Below are 19155 nucleotides of genomic sequence, written 5' to 3' on the forward strand. Positions count from 1 at the left end.
GGGCTTTAATGTCCCACTACTGAGACAAGACCAGTCTGATTACATTACCCAATGCTTCATGGATTATGAGATTTGCCAGCCTGGCTGGTCATAACAGGTACTTTTTACGTTCTTGCATGATTCTAGGTATTGTTCCCTTTTATCCATTCAAGGGATTCTTTCCTCCCACACATGCACTGAACACTACAACTGAATACTTGAGGGGAGCCTCTGTATTTTTCTAGAATTGTTTTTATCTGCGTCTCTGTTATTCTGTTTCCTCAAATCCTAGCTCTGTCTCTTCAAAGCAGGGAGCCCACTAGGCTCTGCTTGGTTCCCCTCCCTGTACTACAGCCTGAAAACTCTCTTTAGGCAGCAAAGTGAGGCAATGATGGGGGTTACCCTGTTGGTTTTCGGCATTTCAGGCACCACTGTGCTCTAGTTCCTGATGTCCAATTTCTTGAATCTCGTTTCATATATTTTGTCTGAATTGATAGTTATTTCATATGGTAGGATAAATCCAGACCTGTTACTCTATCTTGGTCATGGTGTTTTTTAAAAAAAGCATTTAAAACAACGTACATACTTGAAATTATATTATTGAACTTGAAATGTAAAAATAATGATAAATTCAGAACTTAAAGTTTTTGTAATTAGAAGAAGAAAGTTTATTATGTCCCGGAATTTGTGATTTGTCTTTCAGATTTTCACCTAGATGAAAACACACACACACACACACACAAATACCACTGCCAAGAAAATTTTTCTGTTTAAAGGGAAAGGTAGGGCCTTTCTGTCCTACCCAGACAGGCTTTGCTCTGTGTTCTCATCAGAACTTAACAGGAAACTTTTACAATGTCCAGAGCCCTTAATGTCCTGCACATGAAGGAGAAGACTGTCCTCATATTCCTTGCAGCAAGAACCCACTTAGGTGGCAGCAACCTTGACTTCCAAATGGGGCAGTACATCCACAAAAGGAAAATTATGGCATCTGTATCATAAGCCTGGAGAGAAGTTGGGAGAAGCTCCCATTGGCAGCTCGTGCCATTGTTGTCATTGCAAACCCAGATGATGTCGGTGCCATACCCTCCAGGAACCTGGCCGATAAGCTGTGCTGAAGTTGCTGCCACCACTGGCATCACTCCTGTTGTGGGTGCTCCATTCCTGGAACCTTTTCTAACCCAGCCTAGGCAGCTTCCCGGGAGCCAAGACTTCCGGTGGTTACTGATCCCAGGGCTGCCCACTAGCCTCTCACAGAGGCTTCTTACATCAACCCGCCTACCATGGCTCCCTGCAACACAGACTCTCCTCTGCGCTGTGTGGACGTTGCCATCCCGTGAAGCAACAAGGGAGCCCGCTCAGAGGGTCTGATGTAGCGGATGCTGGCCTGTGAATTTCTGTGCATGCGCGGCACCATCTCCCGTGGACACCCATGGGAGGTGGCGCCTGATCTCTGCTTCCACAGAGATCCTAAAGAGATTGGAAAGGAAAAGCAGGCTGCAGCCAAAAAGGCTGTGACCAAGTTGGAATTTCAGGGTGAGTGGATGGCTCCAGCTCCCAAGTTCACTGCTGTTAATCCCGTGGTCGCAGACTGGTCTGAAGGCAAGCAGCAGCCCCTGCTGAAGACAGGGGTGCTCACCCCGCCAGAGGACTGGTCGGCAGCCCTACTGCTCAGGCCACTGAATAGGTGGGAACAACCACAGAGAGATCTCCAGCTTTTCTTCCATAAACTCTGCAAATGGAAACAGGTTGATGGAAAATAAACAGTTTCAAATAAATAAACAAATAAACAAATAAATGAATAGATGGAAAAGTAGAAAGAAAGAAAGGTGGTAGAGGATGGGCAGTGGTCATTAATCAGGGAAGGGGAGAGGGAATAAAGTAAGAGCTAGACGAAGTCTGTCTTAGTTATCTCTGGCCCGTGCAGTGGGAACCCGGCTGGGAACCAGGAGGCCATGGTTTAGCCTCTGTGATCTCGGGAAAGACCTGAACTATTTGAAATTTTGTCAAATATCAACTTCGGTTGTTACTGGGAAAACACTATTAAACAGTAGATGAAAAATTAGTCCTACGATGCCTGCCACATAGTAAAGAACACAATAAATATTAATTCCTTCTCTCTGCCTGGTCATTTATATGGTTCACAAATGAGCACTGTTTCAAGAGAAACCTTGTTTTTCAATGTAGGTTTTATTACTATTCAGGTATGATAAGGCCAACTGATCAGGAGACAATGGCCTTGGAGAAGACTGTCCCCAAGAGGAGGGACACACTCCACTGCACAGGGCTGCACAGAGAAGCACGAGCGTCAGCCAGGAGGTCAGGAGAATAGGAAGAAAACAGAGGCAAGGGCCTTTATTGCTGTTTCTTGTGAGAAGGAACAAGTGAGGCGGGGTAAGCAGGCTTAGAATTGCTAGTTTGAATAATTTCAGCAGGTTCTAGGGTAGAGGGGCTGTCTCTACCTGTTTGGTACCTGACCCTGGGGTGATTAGGGCAGGTGTTTAGTGGTCAAGGGTGTGAGAGCCAGATAGGGGAGGATGGGTATAGGCCCTGAATTGGTCAGTTTGTATATGAAAAGCATCACTTGTGAGTCTTTACTATCTCTAGGAATTAGCTGTCTCTGAGGGGGGCAGACTCTCCGGGGGCAGCAAAGCCCCCAGACGTCAAAGCATCAGAAATACAGAAAAAGGCATGTTAACACATCTGATCACAGAGGTGGAGTAATGGTTTGTCCCACTATGTCCAGACTTGGCCCTCCCCTTCCACAGCACCCAGACCGTCTGTGACTCCGGGAGAGAGCTGACCTGGCTGTGGGCCAGAAGCCAAGGCCTTCCTTTGTGCCTGTGTCTGCTCCACAGCCGGGAGTCTGGGCCCAGGCCAGCGGTGCCAGAGGCCGGTTCACCCTTAGGGAAAAATGCCACCTGGTGTTTGTCCAAGTAATTAGCTTAACGCGCGATGCTGGGTGTTATTCAAGTGTTTCTCATCAATAGGTAATGAATTACTGATGATGACTCCCCAGATTAAAAACAACAGAAAAGAAGAAACTTCCAAGCCCCAGAGGGTATTATTAACCAGTTCATCCCCGCCCACGACTGTCCCTGAGTGGGATCCCTTGCACTGCCCAGGCAAGTGGGTTCGCCCCGGGAACACTTAGGAGCCCCAAGGCCATGTGCACTGACTGGTGTCTTCCGCAGGCTCTCTGCCCCCTGGCTCCTCTCCTTTTCACTGATAACAAGGCTGCTGAAGTGCAGGGGTTGACTGAAGCCTTGGCAACATCCTGCTTCTGGAATCTGAGCTCTATCAGATGTTGCACAGCCTCCCAGGCCCTCCCCAGGTAATGAGAGCCTCTGGGCCTGCCCGCCCAGGTCTGCAGAGCAGGGCAGGCACCAGTGCCTGGCCCCACGGAGGGCAGGGTGGTTAGTACACTTGGTCCATGGGTCAGGGCTGCTCGTTTAGGGCCCTGTGAGCCCAGCAGCTTTATGCAGAGTGCACTTGCTTTCTTGTCCACAGCCCAGGGAAGCTATTTAATAGAAGGTCCCACTTTGTCCTCTGCTTTTTCAAGTTTCTACTTGGACATCCCACTCTCACCTCAAACTTATCAAAGATAACATTTCTTAGACACAGAGGAGACTGTGGACAGTACTATGTCTGGGACTCCTTAGAGGCCTTCAGATTCTGTAAGTCCAATCAAATTGTCTGCAAAAAAAAAAAAAAAAAGGAGAATGTATATTTTTGTGATTTCCATCCCAGTGGCAATCATATTCTCAAGGGGCCCCGGAGAAGCCATCAGATACACCTCTTTCTCTGGCCCGACTCCATCTCCTGTCAGTGCTTCTTGTTTCTACTCTATGGAGAATACTGAGATGCCCCTGACCCCCAGTGCTCACCTGTCTGCTCGCCTCTGTCTGCGCCTTTACAAGGCTGGTCCTTGCACCTGTCCCCCAAGGTACTCTTTTCTTCTTGTTTTGTTTTTGGGGGTGGGAGAGGTAATTAGGTTCAATTTTTTTTATTTATTTATTTGGTGGGGAGGTAATAGGTTTATTTATTTTAACAGAGATACTGGGAATTGAGCTCAGGACCTTGTGCATGCTAAGCACGCACTCTACCCCTGAGTTACACCCTCCCCTCCACCCCTCCCTTCTTAAATTTTGAAATTAAAATTTTTTTTTCTCCCTGGTATTTAAACAGGCTTAAGGGTTTCCTCACTGGAAACAAAACAACAATGTCATCTGTCTTCTCTGAGTGTCCCTGTCGTATCTCTCTGCCCGACATGGCCTGCGTGTCTCTACCCTCTCTTGCTTGCTCTTTTCTCTATTGCATTGTCAACCACATGTCGGCTCCGAAATTCATCGCCAGTAGCCTCCCTCCTCCTGAGTTCTAAACCCACAGTGCCAAGGAGCAGTATAGCTGATGGATTAAAGAGGGGACGTCTGTGATCAGCCAATCTGGGGTCAAAGCCTGCCCCCGCCACCACCCGTCAGCAGCTGTGTGATCGCCCGCAACATATTTAACCGTTCTGAGTTTCCTTCTCCGTAAAATGCAGATGATACAATACCCAAAACATGGGTTGTAGTGAGGGATGAATAAGATCTGTAAAATCTTTAGCACTGTGCTGGCATATGATAAATGCTCCATAAGCCTGACCTATTGTTGTTTGCACCTGTACCTCCCAAAGGTACTGACACTCACATGCCTAATACTGAACTTGCCTTTTCTCCTTGAACTTCTTCCTCCTGGTTCCCCATTTGTGATTGAAATTTACCTGCAAAGGCTGCAGGAACTCAGGCCCCTTCATCAGTTCGGACACCCTATGTCTCTCTGACTTCACTCTTTCCTCAAGAAGCCACTCTCCACACGGTAAAGTCAGATCATCTTATTCCTCTCAGTAAAAATCTTCAATGGCTCCCTATTGCCAACCAGATAAAACCCATACTTCTCAGCTCACCATACAAAGCCCTCTGAGCTCCCACCCTGCCCCTCTATTCCAGATTGTGCCAACCTGTCTCCCACCAATCCTAGCCCTGCTTCCTCCCCCGTGTTCTCCCCTAGCCAAACTGCCTGCCTGCAGGCCACTGGGAGCCCTGCCACTTTGATGCTTCCTTCCTGACACCAGCGGTGCCTCTTCCCTCCAGACCTGCAGTTCCATACCGCCCCCTGCGCACCCTCACCCCTGTTCTCTGCCAGGTCCTCAGTGCTATACACCGCCTTCAGGTACGGCTTCCCCGGACAGGCTCTGTGACACTTCTGTGCCTGTGCCCTGAATGCTTCCTCCCTCTTTATCTGTCAAATCCTCATCCTTCAAGTTCTGCTCCCATGGTCATGTTGAGGTGAGGCCACGCTGCTTCTGCAGGCTGCGCTGGCCCCTTTCTCTGTGCTGCTCTGGCCCCAGTCCCAGTGCTCTCCTCTTCCACTGGGAGGGTTTGTTGAGCAGTAGCCTCCCCCAGCAGCCGAGCTCCTCCAGGACAGTGAAGTGCCCCCCCCCATCTCCAGTCCTGCTTTGTTCTCTCCTGAGCACTTGTTAAATCATCGACTGGCTAGAATATAAACTCCATGAGGGCAGTTTTTGCCTATTTTGATGCATCCCCAGAGCCCGGACTAGTGACTGGCACATAGTAAGGGCTCAGTAAATATTTGTTGACTAAATTGTTGAATCAGAGATCAATTTTACATTATCTAGCTTTGTATCCCCCAAACATTGCTTGGCTTTCCTAGGTACTAAGCATGTGGTTTTGAATGGATGGATGGATGGACGAATGAATACTTTATCATGTTGTTAGCTTGTTTCAAAAAGTTTAAACACTAGTGTTGGATTCAAAGTTCTCTATCTTCTAATCCTATACACTCAATTTTGAATCCTGTGTCTCAGCACCAGCCCTTATCTTGAGCTTAGCTGCTCTGCTCACTGCCCTTAATTATATTCCAGACACTGTTCCCTGCACACCCCTGCCCAGACTCCAAGCAGAAAGACTATTTACCCATTTATTCAACTCATATATATTAAGCACTTGAGATAAGCCAGTTCCACTTCTTTTTGTCCTCTTTTCCTTCTTTTCTTTCCTTGTCCTCAAGACAAGTTGACCCTGACCATCCAGGCCCGTGTGACTCTCCCATTGGGTACTAATAACCCATATTTTATCACCTCCTCACTGGCATTATTAAACATAAACAGATATTACACATACGTAGATTTTACAGAAGATGGACTTTTAAAAATCAGCACTTCCCTCTCCCTTTTTTAAAAAAATTGAATTATAGTTGATTTATGATGTGTTAATTTCTGGTGTACAGCACAGTGATTCATACATATATATATATATATATATATATATACACACACACACACACATACATATATATAGATCCCTTTTCATTATAGGCCATTATAAGGTATTGAATATAGTTCTCTGTGCTATATGGTAGGACCTTGTTTACCTATTTTATACATAATAGTATCTGCAAAACTTGAACTTCCAATTTATCCCTTCTCACCCCCTTTCTCCCCTGGTAACCATAAGTTTGTTTTCTACGTCTGTGAGTCTGCCTGTGTTTTGTAAATAAGTTCATTTGTGTCCCCCTGTTTTCTTAGACTCCACATGTAAGTGATATCATGTATGGTTTAAAAAAACAGCACTTTTTAACATTTCAAACACTTTGGATGGAAATCTATTTTTTTTAAACATCTTCCCTGTCTTCTTAAATAGAGTACTATCTACAGAATGTCTATCTAGCCCTTATAACCCGGGATCATCAGAATTCTGTGATGTGGTAGTGTGCTAAGAGGAGTAACTGGTAAAGAAAAGGGCAGGAGTTTTGGAATTAAACAGTCTTCACAATGACCCCCCTTTGCAGTCCCCGGGGTCTCCTAAGGTCATCTCCTGCTCTCTTTTAATGTGTTTCTAATCTACAGTAGGCTTAGGAATCAGATGATGAAGTTTATTAGAAATGTTTTTAAACTAAGGGTAAATGATGTCTTTAGTGATGGCATGAGAGATTCTCCCATTTATAAAAGACTATCTGTTTTAAAGCATAAATTTTATGCAATCTATTTTATTGATTACAGACCATTCTCACTTAACTCCTGTCTTGAGGTATATTCAGAATTTTTGAGGCTAGATAAGTGACTTCCTAAAAAGTGTGCTGATAGTGCATTTAGTATTTTATATATTCTCTCTTGTTGTTAACTATCTTTATGTGCACATGTCATAACTGGTTAATCAGATTACTCCCTGATTAGATAATCAACTTCCCAAGGGTAAGTGGTATTTTATAGTCATTCAGTCATCTGCTAAGTATTTTTCAAAATAACTACTATGTGGAAAGATCTGTGATAGAAAAGAGAGAAATACATGGCATAGTGTGACAGAAAAGAGGTAAAGACATGGCATTTACACATCACTGAGAAGTGAGATACAATAACCAATACAAGGTGGAAGGTGAGCATAAAAATTCAGAGAACTCAGTGAGGGGAAGAGAATGTTTTCTGGTTGGGAGAACTGGGGAAGGCTTTGCCTAAGAGATGCCATTTGGTTTGGATCTCGGAAGACAGGAAGAATTTTAGTGGATAGCATTCTAGGGTTTGGAGAAACTGTGAGAATGAGTAGGAAGGGATACCTGCATGAATTTGTGTAATGTCGTCACACTGTAGTCCTGAGAGCCCCCAGTACATAGTACCCACCTTCCCCAGCTTAGTTGGGAACAAAGGGATACGTAAAACCAAGGAGTAGTAAATGGAACCCCTCATATTACCTTCAGTACTGATTAAGGCTAAGCTGGAGAACTCGAGTCTAGGCAAGAGCTGAATAGGCTGCTAACCCAACCCTAGAATAAGGCTGACTCACTTTGTGACAGACAATGGGAGCCAGGTTATATAGACCATCATTCAGTTCCTGAGAAGTTTTCCAACTCTTATCTTTTAAACCTGAATACCTGAGATTGTCAGATAAAAACAAAAAATAGATGGCATTTAAAGGTGAACTTATTATCTTCAAACAGAGTTCATTTTGCACTAACCCTCTTACCAACAAAAGCACCACATGGTAAGGTAGCTAGACAGAATAAGCTAAAGTGAATTAAAATCTTTTTTTCATGAAAATCCATTGAGAATCTGTAGATCACATATGGGTTTATTTGAGAGTATCATAACTAGAATTAGAATTCCCTGGCTTGTGGTAACTTTGAAGGGTCTAAACTTCAAAGACGACAGAGATTTGCTTTTCTAAAGCTCTGTATTTCTGCACTTGAGCATTGATTCGGGTGGACTGACAATTTACCTCAGGAAGCTGGCTGCCTTCAGGAAACAGGTGAGAGGTTGGTGAGGGGTTGCCAAGAGTGAACAGTGAAGCCTGGCGGCCGGATGGGGTTGTGTGAAGATCACGAACGTTGACATATAATGTCCTCTGAAGAAGTATAAATATATAAGGGAGAGAGAATGGGGACTAGGGAGGATGGGGAAGAGGTGGTGAGGGGAGAGTGAGGGCTGTAGGGTTGAAATTCCTGGACTAAGGCTAGTTCAACGTGGGTGCGCCCCCCCCTCTCCAGCTGCCCAGAGTACCTCATTATACACCACCTCCACTGGACAGCCCTGCCATGTAAGCTGCCAGATTCCAGACTCTGCACATGGATCCCTAACCCTATCCACCCACATGAGACAACTAAGTAAGAAGAGTGCAGATATTCATACAAATACTCGGCAACTGTTCAGTGTGATTGGGCACCAGCCACTTTCCGGAATCCTCACCACAATCCTGCAAGGCTGGCTTTATCATCCTCTCTGCTGTTTAGACAGGGAAACAGATTTAGCCGGAAGCAGACCTGGTTGAATCAGGTTTGGGACCTAGGGCCGCCAGCCTTGGGAGGTGTGCTCTTCTAGCAGTTTCTAGTAGACTGGGGTTAGGAAGTGGTGTCCCCTCTGTTAGGGGAAGAGGGGAAAGGGTTGGCTGCGGGGGATTATAGGGGGCCTGGGTGTGTCTGGTTACTTGTGGGGTCATTTCCTGGACTGCGTGTGAGTTTAAGTGTGAGTGTGTATGTGGGTTGAGGTGTGCGTATATATGGATATTAGTAGGTTAATTTTTGGACTATGTGTATTTGAGTGTGTATGGGTGTGTGGTGGGAGGTTAGTCCCTTGGCCATTCAAATATATGTGTGTTGGGGCTCCAGTGAGAGCAAACGGACTTGAGTTTTGTGGATGCTAGTGTGTGTGCATGAGTATGTGAGTTTGAGGGTGCAAGTATGTTCGGGTGCTGGGTGGGGGTTAATCCTTGACAATGTGTGAATGAGTGTGTGTTGGAGGGCTGTCACCTCCTGGGGTCTGTGTGGGTAGCAGTGTGTCTGCGCGCGGGCGTGAGTGCGTGTGCATGTGCGTGTGCGTGTGCTTGTGAGTGTGTCCGGGGCCAGACGTGCCTGGGGGCTAGGAAGAGGCCTGTCGGGCCCCGCCCTTCGCTGCAGGTGGGCCGGGCCCGCGGCGGGGCCGGCCGCGCTCGCAGCTCTTGGCTCGCGGCCGCGCCGGGCTCGTTGGGCTGGGCTCGGGCTGCGGGGCGGCGCCGGGACAGGAAGCGGAAAGCAGCAGTGCAGCGGCGGCGGCGGCGGCGGCGGGGCTCTGCTTCTTTCGGAGCCCAGCGCAGGCCGCAGAGCCGGGGCCGCTGCGAGCCGAGACCGCGGGCCGCGGAGCCCGCACGGCCGGCGCGGAGGTGAGTCCCGTCTGAGGCCCCACGCGGCGGGGCGGCGGGCGCGGGGTGCGGACCTCCCGCGGGAGACGCCCCCACCCGAACACCGCACCCTGCGAGCCCCCTGCGCCCTCCTCTCGCAGCCCCTGCTCGGACTCAGACTCCGGTTCACCGCCCTCCTTCCGCTTCTGGCTCGGGGCTCCCTCCCCTCCCACGGACCGCACCCCGAGTCGTGCTTCCCGGGACTCCACTCCTTTCCCATCCCCGCGAGGTGCTCCCCTCCCGCCCCGGCGCCACGCTCCCCGCGCGCCCCACTTCCTCGGTCCGCGCATTCCCTCCCCACGCCTCGGACGCCCCCTTATCCCCTGGCTGCACTTTGGGGTGCGCGTCCCGGCCGGCAGGGAGTGGCCGACCGTTCCTGCGGACACCCGGACCGCGGTACCGGCCGTACGGGGCGGGGGCCGGGCCGCCCTGCGCTTCCCGGGAGCCGGCCGCGCTCCGGGGTTCCCACCCCGCCGCGGGGCTCGCCCTGGGAACTGCCTGCGCCCGGGGGCCCGGCCGGCCCTGGGCCAGAAACCCGCACAGAGCTGGCCTGTGTTCCCACCCCGCTTACAGAACAAGCCGGCCCTGGAGGCCGGGGGGGCGAGTCCGGTTGCGCATCGGAGAGCGCAACAGGCAGGTAGGAGTTTACTTTCAAAAACGCCGGGGTGGAGCAGGAGGCGTCCGGCAAGTCTCTGCCCGAGGTGTCCGGTTGGAGGCAATCTCACCGCACCGGGGCAGCCTTCGCCACCGGCAGGACCTCATTTCCAACTGCAATCTTTCAACTGCCCCAAGCTAACGCAGCCCAGAGAAGTGTGAAGCTTTATAAAAATTTAAACGCGTCGTTGGCGTGGCGGAGGCAGGAGTGGGGCGGAGCCGCGGCCTGGCGGCCAGGAGATGAGCTGGTAAGACTTGCAGCCCAGAAATCTGTGCTCATTTTCCACTCTTCGAACCAGGTATAATGCGCACCCGGCCAAGGTGGTGTGAGCTCATTTAGCTGCTCGTTAAGAGATGTTGGAGCGCTTTGTTGTGATGGTTGTGTGTCTGGCACGTGCATTTTGTTAAAACCCCTTTGGGGGGCTTTGGTTGGAAATGCAGGTATTTTTAGCCACATACTCCAAATGCTAGCAAGCTGTAAAGAATCCAGCATTTTCACTAGTGTGTTCAGAAGTTTTGCAGGGTTGCTGGAAAATATAACCTGTGTCACCAATCAACAGTACTAATGAGCATTCTTCCAGTGGGTGGATAGTTTGATTACACGGCTCCTAGGCTATTCAAGTGAGATGGCAGAAACTGTCTGAATCCGGGGAGATGTAATTAGTCATTTTATGTAATCACTAATTAGAGTTTTTAGAGTTGAATTAAATCAATGTGATATCGTTGGGGCTTTGATTTGTGGGAGGAAACTGTTTATTCTACAGTTCAAAGAAATAACACTCTTCACCTATCCACAAGCATTTAGCACTCCCAGACTTTGGTGTCTCTCAGTACAATCAGTGAAACAGCTCGTTTGAAATTTTCACTGTTGCAGTGTTGGCGGTGGGACTCGGTTGCAACTTAATTTGTAAGTAAAATGGGAGAATGTTGAGAATGGCGTGTTTGTAAGGATGGCTTGTCAGGCAGTACATTTTTATTGTCTCGTGTGTTTGATCAAAAGGATGAAACCTGAAAGGAAAGTTTCCTTATCAAGCAGCAATGACATATCACCCTGGTCTATTGGATAATTAACAGGTATAGAGTAAGGAAGGCATTCTCACCTCTATCTCCCTAATACACACAAATTTAGGGCCTATCTGTTATCCCAGCCTCTGCTGCATTGGGTTACATGGGCAGTTGACACTGCATTTTCAGAGGCAGTTTCCACTGGGCTGTGGGCTTCTTAGGACCTCGAATGATTTCAGATTCATTTTGTTTCTTGTGGACTCCCCACAATGCTTGGGACACCAAACCTGTGAGAAGGAGTGGGAATTGCAGAATTCGTTGTGGGTGATGTGTGGTTTGGGACAATTTATGATTGTTGTCTACCCTCCTCTCTAAGTAAGCAATTCTGGTAATTGCTACATTGCTATGTATTTTCCATAGTTAAGAGCACAGGTTCTGGAATTAGACTCCCAGAGCTCAAGGCCTGGCCCCAGCACTTCCCAGGTGTGTGTGTCCTTGGTTTTCTTAACCGTGACACGAAATTAACATTTTAGCTTTGCTACCAGGCTTGTGCTGAGGATTATGTGAGAGATTACATGCAAATGACTTACAACATTTCCTAACACATAAGAAGCACTTCATGAACTGTGAGCCATTAGGTGATCATGGCCCTTCTCTGTCTGTAAAGTGAACCAGCTGTGGTTAGGGGTCCAGCTGTGTATGGGCATATGATTTGGGCATCGTGCTATGCCGTTTTCCAGAAGGTGGACGTGACAGGATGAGGTGGACGTGGGGCTGGACCATGTTTCTAGTAGTGGCTTTGGTCTGGCCCGAAGCCTGATGAGAAGGTGCATGCGTGCTTTGCCGCGTTCTGTCTCGGTCAGAGTCCTTCTGAATCCCACTTACTGGACAGCAGTCACTGGATCTGGCACCATGGGGACTTACTAAGAAGGTAGTACTTGTGAAATCTATTTTAAAAATCTGGCAGACGACAATGGGGTCACTTGAAAACAAATATACGTTATAAGCCCAGACACATGAACCGTTCAGTTTTTCAGAAATCTCTACCCAGCTGCTGGGGGTGTTTCAGAGGTAATTAATGACTGGCGCTAAGAGCAGTTACTCTGGGAAGGTGAGTGGAAATCATTGGCAAGACAGTTAAAATGAGGTTGGCATTTTCTTTCCTTGTGAATAGTGGCCCGGAACCGCTCATTTTATAAGAGCCTCGTTGTAATGAAAGAATCACTGGGTTTGTTGCAAATGCCACAATCTCTCTGATCCTTACATCAGTGGCCTGGATGATGTGTTATGGTTTGTAGACCACAAGTTCAGCAAAATACTTCTTCCCATCCTCCCTCACAACCCTGAGGTCTTCCAAAATAAGCTCAATAAGACACACAGTCTTCTCTGATACTCACTGTCAGCCTGGGAACAGTGAAAGAAGTGCCTGCGAGGAACGGAATGGAAATGAACAAATTAGTTAGCTAGAGCTAAGGGTAGTCACTGAAGGTAGACTCAAGCGGACCAAAAAATGTACGTAAGTTTAATGAAAATGATACATAAGTCACATGCCCTATGAAGCTATTCTTTTTAACTGAAGGAATTTGACTTTACTGAGTAAGAACAATGCCTGCCGGGTGTGAGTGCTTACCACGTGCTAGGCCCTAGTCTGAATGATTGAGAATGATCTCATTTAACCAACCGTGAGCCTGTAAGGTGAGTAAAACACAATTCTGTTGTTACAGTTAGGGAAACAGGCGCAGAAAGGTTAAGTAATTTGATTTGAGGTTACACAACTGGTAAGCGGCAGAGCCATGATTTGAACAGTGACAATCTTGACTTCGGAACCTGTGCTCATCGCTTCTCCTCTGTAGAAGAAAAGTTGACTCTGAGCAAAATTATCTAAATTGTCGTCTTTCCCTTGAGTGCCATTTATTAAAAATGGGTACCTTGAGAAAAATGTTAGCTTCAAAACAATAAAAAATAACGCATGGAGTAAACCCTTTAAAATTGTATGTATCGATGAAAATCAAATATTCCAAGTGATGTACACAGTACGTGTAAACACAATTGCACCGGAAGCTTCTTTCCCTTGGAAAAACATCCACTGCACAAGGAGTGGAATGGCTCTTTAAATTTAGTGTGTGTCTCTGTACCCCTTGCAGGGTAACTTTCTACCATCCAAACCAGAGCTCCCTTAGTTACTTAATAGCTCTAGGCAAAGCCATTGATGTTTTTGTAATTTCCTCTCTCAAGAAGATTAGCTTATATTTACCACTGTCATTACCATAACGTATTATTTCTCTCATATGATTTTCTGAACACTGTTTTCCTTTTAAGTGGCAGTCAGGTATATTTTATGTGAGTGGACATGACTTTAGGGGAAGATTCTCTTCAAGTCCACTGCTCCCCACTTTGCTTCTAATAAAGTGCAGTGAAGGAGAGAGTCTGTGACACTTTTGCCAGGGAATTTCAGGTTTAAGATACCATCCCTCAGTCAGAAGCGCCCCGTGCACCTGTCTCTGCACTGGCCTCCCGGCCTTCATGGGATGTGATTTGATGAACTCCAGCCCTCTTCTGGTGTTCACCTCCAGCTCACACCCAAGCCATGCCTGCAGTTCAGGAGAGACGGGTGACAGGAGGCCAGGGGGAGGCAGCTGGCCACGGTGTTCTCGGGCAGGGGCTGAAAGAGAGGACTGCCGATTTTTACCTAATGTGTCTGGAACATAACCTTTGCCGCTGAGTGAGACTCGGGGGAGCAGCAGGGCACTTCCACTCTTGGTGGTTCGGACATCACTGCTGAATCTAATCTCGGCATCTTTTCCTTCTCCTGCAAGACTGAGGGTTTCAAAGAGACGATCTCTAAGGATTCTTCCGCAGTGAGTCTGTGGTCCCCACGTCCTGAGGTCTGCCACCAAAACCCTCCCTCCGTTCAGCATACATTCACTGAGTGCCTGCTACGCTCTAGGAGCTAGAGAGACAGTAAGGAAAGTGGCCCCTGCCCTGGTGGAGCTTCCTGTCTATGCAGGAGCCAGTCGATAAGTAATCACACAGATCACTGTGGAATTGGGAATGGGGGTCCCAAGTGGTACAGGGTGCTGGGAGAGGGCCAGGTGAGGCCGGAGGGTCAGGAAGGGCCTCTGACAAGAAGCAGTATTGCTTAAGTTGAGAAGGATGAGTAGGAACTGGGCAAAACAAGGCATGTGAAGAGCGAGTAGAGGGGATACACTGAGGCTGCAGAGAGCCTCCGAGGACCTGGGGCTAGAGAAAGAGAGAGGAGCTGGAGAGGTGGGCAGGGTCCCCCAGGCAGAGCACATGAAGGATTTTGTATCTTATTTGAAGTGCAGCAGAACTCCACAGAGGGATTTTAAGCAGGAACATGACATCCACGCTGTGATTTGACAGATCACAGTGGCCGCTGCCAGGCACAGTCTGGGTCATGTCAGGGGTCAGTGTGATAGAGGGACAGTTCCAGATTCCAGGCTCCACATTTACACCTTTGCATGACTGTCCCATTCAGACCAGTGCCGCAGCCTGTCAGTTTATTACCCAAGGAACCTGACTCCTTTTCATTACTTTATGATCTTCCTGATAAGGCATCCCTCTGACCTTATCTGCGTTCTGCTAATTTCTTGTGCATACAAGGGAACTGGCTTGTCAATATATTACTGCGGCGATAAGCTTCAGGATGTGTTTTTCTGTTAACTATGTCAAAGCTCTTTCATTGGCGTCTGAAATGAGTTCTCTCTGGATTTTGTCAGTTTGCCTCCTGTGGCTGCTTCTTAATCCTCTCTCAGATCTCGGACAAGAATCGATAGCTCTGGTGGAAATAGCATGACTCAGAAGGGGCCTGAGGTCTGTGGAGACTGGACTCCATGAGGACACCTGCAGGCTTTGTAACAGTTTAGCCCTGTGTCCACAGAGCCTGGAGAAAGCGGGTGGCTGAGCACCGGGAGCATGAGGGGGGGATCCCAGCTGACAGAGGGCACTTCGTGGCAGCAGGATGTGTGGGGCGAAGGGGAGAGCGAGTTGTGGAAATGGCCCACGGTTAGATGGATAGGGCCGGTAGGATGATTGTATAGGTCGGGACCCTGGAGGGCAGAGCACGGGGTTAGGGGGGAGGGTTGATGACAATCCCACGTGGGGCAGGAGGCATCTGAGTAGGAAATGTGCACTGGGGGGTTATTCTTTCAGTAGGTATTTGTTGGGTACTTCTCCTGTTCAGTGTGTCCTGGGGGCAGGTAAACAATAGCTCCTGTCTCCAGGGTGCTTATCCTGGAGCAAATCCATGAATGGAGAATGATGGGTAAGTTTTAAACCTTAAGGGATAACTTGACGGGGGAGCAGGGAAGGACGGTTGGAGAAGTAGTCGCATAAACGGCGTCCAGTCAGAGGATGGTGGGCAGCAGAGGGCTCGCTCTGCGAGGGCAGCTTGTGCTGTGAGTCACTGTCCTTGCCGTGTCCCCAGCACTGCCTAGCAGGTCTCTCCTAGCTGCTCACTAAACAGGGAGGCAGATGGATGAACACATTGGATGAGAAGGTCTGGGGAAGGAAGACAAGGATGAGAGCCTTGGATTTGGCTCATAGCAGTCTCAGGCCGACTCAGAGGTGTTTGAGTGGAGTGTCAGGGATGGAGGATGGGGGTGACAAGAGAGAGGAATGGCAGCATGGACAGACTGCCTGTTTGATAAGTAGAGGCAGGAATTGTGTGAGAGAAACCAGACCAGGGCATTGGGTTGAGGGGCAGTAAAGCTGTTCCCAGAGAGCACTTGGACATGCCTGGAGTTGCCTTAATGGACAGCCAGAGGTTTTAATGAGGATGAAGGCTGACGTCCTCTTGCAGAAGGGGAAGGGGAATGAAACTTGAGTTACCATGTACCAGAGGCTTTATCCTGGGAGTCTCCTTTAATGCTCACAACAACCCCAGGAAGAGATCATATTCAGTGGCCTCATTTTACAGGGGGAGAGGTCAGCTCAGAGGGGTAAGCGCCTGCCCCGGGGTGTCATGGCCAGGATGTATAAATGGGATCAGCCCAGGTCTGCGGGGCCTGGGCCACTTGACCCCGAGAAACCCCAGCAGCATTTAGCCAGAATTAGCTGAAAGCTGGGATGGAAAGGGAATTAACAATTATGGATTGGAGGGCAGGAAAAAGGGTAGGCGTTGCGGATAGTCGATTCTGGATGTAGAAGAGGGCAGTCAGGTGTCTGGACCAAGCAGCTGGGTGTTAGAACCTGCAGGTCAGCAGAGAGCTGGGTGAAGGGCCTTCGGGGAAAGAGGCTCGTTCCTGGCAGGCCTGGAGTTCCTGGCTCACCTCCTGATGTGGCGTCTGCCAGGTATGAAGGCAATGAATGAGCAAGCAGCATAGCTCAGAGCAGGAAGGAAGTGAGGTCTTAGGTGCTGAGAGCTCATTGAAATGGTAGTGAAAATTCTGGGCAGCAGAGTAGGGAGAAAAAAGGGTGAGCCGGCTCTTGAAATCTTCTAGAAAAGTGGGGATACATCCAAGAGCAAAATGAATGTATTTTTTAAATGCCCATGGTGTTTTTTTTCACATTGTATCATTACAGCCCACAACATAGGCTGCCTTTTTTCCGTTTTATGGATGAGGAGACCTGAGTCTCCAAGGGGAAACTGCCATGCCTGGGGACACAGCTAGTTAGAAAGCCGTGGACTGGACTGGGGTGCGAACCCAGGGCTGTCTGGCTCCGGGGAGCCTCAGGTGGGAAGGTGAGCCCTGGCCCCAACTCTGCCCTGCTCCTTTCCTAGCCTGTCACTGAGAGGGACTGGGTTGGGGACCAGGGACCGGAGTCCTCATAACCACAATTGCTCCTTATCCAGCGCACCAGAGATGGTGCTGGGAGTGGTCCTGGCTGTAGCTTGTTAGTTCCATGCAGCAGCCTTGTTATTCACGTTTTACAGATGCCAGTTCAGAGAGGTGTACTAATTCGACTGAGGTCATATAACTAGTAAGTGAGTAAAGCCTGGAATTGGAACCCAGCTCCCTACACCGTATCAGCTTCTGTCTTCAGATCAACCCTATGAGGTCCATGGCTGGCTGACATGTCCCCGTTTGACAGTTGAGGAATCTGAGGCTCAAGAAGACACATGGCTCATCCCAGGTTGTACTGGACAGTGGGGTGCACTGGCTAGACCCCACGCTTCCGCACTGCTTGCCTTGGGCTTGTGCAGGAGAGCAGAGATGCAGTGACAAGTCAGGACACAAGGACGAGGGAGGCTCGCCCTGGGCGACCAACCTAGTGAGTGAATGGCAAGGGCAGGTGCAGCCCAGGTGGTGCTGAGGCTTGGGCTGTGTTGGCCAGTGGTGGTTCTCCGGTGACTCCCTGGCAGCTCATTGCCGAGGATTCTTGGCCTCCTCCCGGTAGGGGTAAAGGGCTGGTGCTCACAGCTTCTTTGTTTGTTCTTCACACTTACCTGTCTAGCTCTGTTTGTATTTCAGCTTCTGGGGCCCCTGGAAGGAGGAGCCCCATGGGGTGGAGACCAGCTCTGGGGCGAGGGGTGCAGGGAGAGACAGAGCTCCTTTTTCTAAAAGGAAAGACTCAGCATGTGGGGCTCAGGAATGTACTTGGGAATGTTTCCAATTTATTTTTATTGCATAGAGATATCTAATGAAAACGTGGGAAAAGACCCAGGCGCCTGTAACTAACAAGTCACCTGCTTCCATTTTCTGATGTTTCCTCCTAATCCTTGCATAAGCGATTTTATGATTGTAACTATAATGTTGATTTCAGCATCTATCTACAGTCCTGTAGCCTGCTTTTTAAATTTACCATTCTATCATACAAATTTCTGTTCTTCGTAATTATCATTTTACAACAGCTATGTGATGTTTCTTTCAGTGGATGAGTCGTGTTTTCCTTACCTATTTCTTCTGTTTTGGGAGCACTGAGATTATTTCTGGCTTTCCGCTATTAAAGACGAGTGGTAAGAATAGTTTTCCTTTAAAAAAAAAAAAAGAAATTAGTTCCCTAAGATAAATTCTCAGGAGTTTGGATTCCTGGATTAAAGAGACCGAGAACTTTTTTTTTCCCATTGGCTTTTGGAAACTGTGAGCAAATCCCTTAAAAGCAGTTTCCCCGGGTATTGTTTTGTAATAGGCACACTGGCAGTGGGGGCTGGGACGCCACGCGGGCCAGGCTGTGTCTTGTCCGGGAAATGGCCACTGGCCAGGTCTCTCCCACCTCCGGTTTCCGGCTGCTGCGGTGGGGTTTGGCCTGCCCGGCACCCACCTGTCCCCCTCCCAGACACCCGGGCAAGCACTTGCTGTGTGAGCTGAGCATTTAGTGGTGCCCGGAAGCCTCACCCTTGCTCACTTGTTCCACAACAGAGACCCCTAAAGAGGAGTTTGCTGCTGTCATTTACCTTTGAACCCATTGATGTTGGCTTTGAAGGTTGATCTCTCTCTCTCTTTTTTCCCCCTTTTCCCAGAATCTGTTCCTGTTGAAGAGCGTCTCCTGGATTCCCAGGCCCTTTGGGGCTTTAGGAGACCAGTAGGTGAAGTTTTCTACCTCTAAGGAGAAGCAGTACAGACTCCCACATAAAGAGCAAGTTCTCCTCTGCTATGGATACCGAGTCCACGTATTCTGGATATTCTTACTACTCAAGTCATTCGAAAAAATCTCACAGACAAGGGTATGTAAGCGATTGCTTGTTCCCCTTTCCCTCTGGGGGAAACTTGCAGGCGGGTCAGGCCTCCTCGACTTACTTTCAGACAGTCCCACGGCCGGGCTGCGGACGCTGGCGCTTCAGTCCGGCCGTGCGGGAGATGCTGAGCTTTAGGAGCATTTAACATGCGTTGGGAGGAACTACCCCGCCAGT

The 19155-nt window shown here is 48.7% G+C and overlaps 1 protein-coding gene and 1 pseudogene across 2 annotated transcripts in view; both read left to right on the top strand.

Annotated features, from left to right (window-relative positions):
* Positions 1 to 834: 834 nt before the first annotated feature.
* Positions 835 to 18831, top strand: LOC135322179 (small ribosomal subunit protein uS2-like; annotated as a pseudogene).
* Positions 9539 to 19155, top strand: part of VANGL1 (VANGL planar cell polarity protein 1) — a 49589-nt gene continuing 39972 nt past the window's right edge. For both annotated transcript variants that reach the window (XM_031457879.2, XM_064488871.1), the window contains exons 1-2: positions 9539 to 9665; positions 18766 to 18969. In XM_031457879.2, the coding sequence (XP_031313739.2) occupies positions 18899 to 18969 (71 nt within the window). In that variant the 5' untranslated portion in view covers positions 9539 to 9665; positions 18766 to 18898. The remainder of the gene's footprint in view (positions 9666 to 18765; positions 18970 to 19155) is intronic.

The sequence above is a fragment of the Camelus dromedarius genome, chromosome 9 (assembly GCF_036321535.1).
Source record: "Camelus dromedarius isolate mCamDro1 chromosome 9, mCamDro1.pat, whole genome shotgun sequence".
Taxonomy (NCBI): domain Eukaryota; kingdom Metazoa; phylum Chordata; class Mammalia; order Artiodactyla; family Camelidae; genus Camelus; species Camelus dromedarius.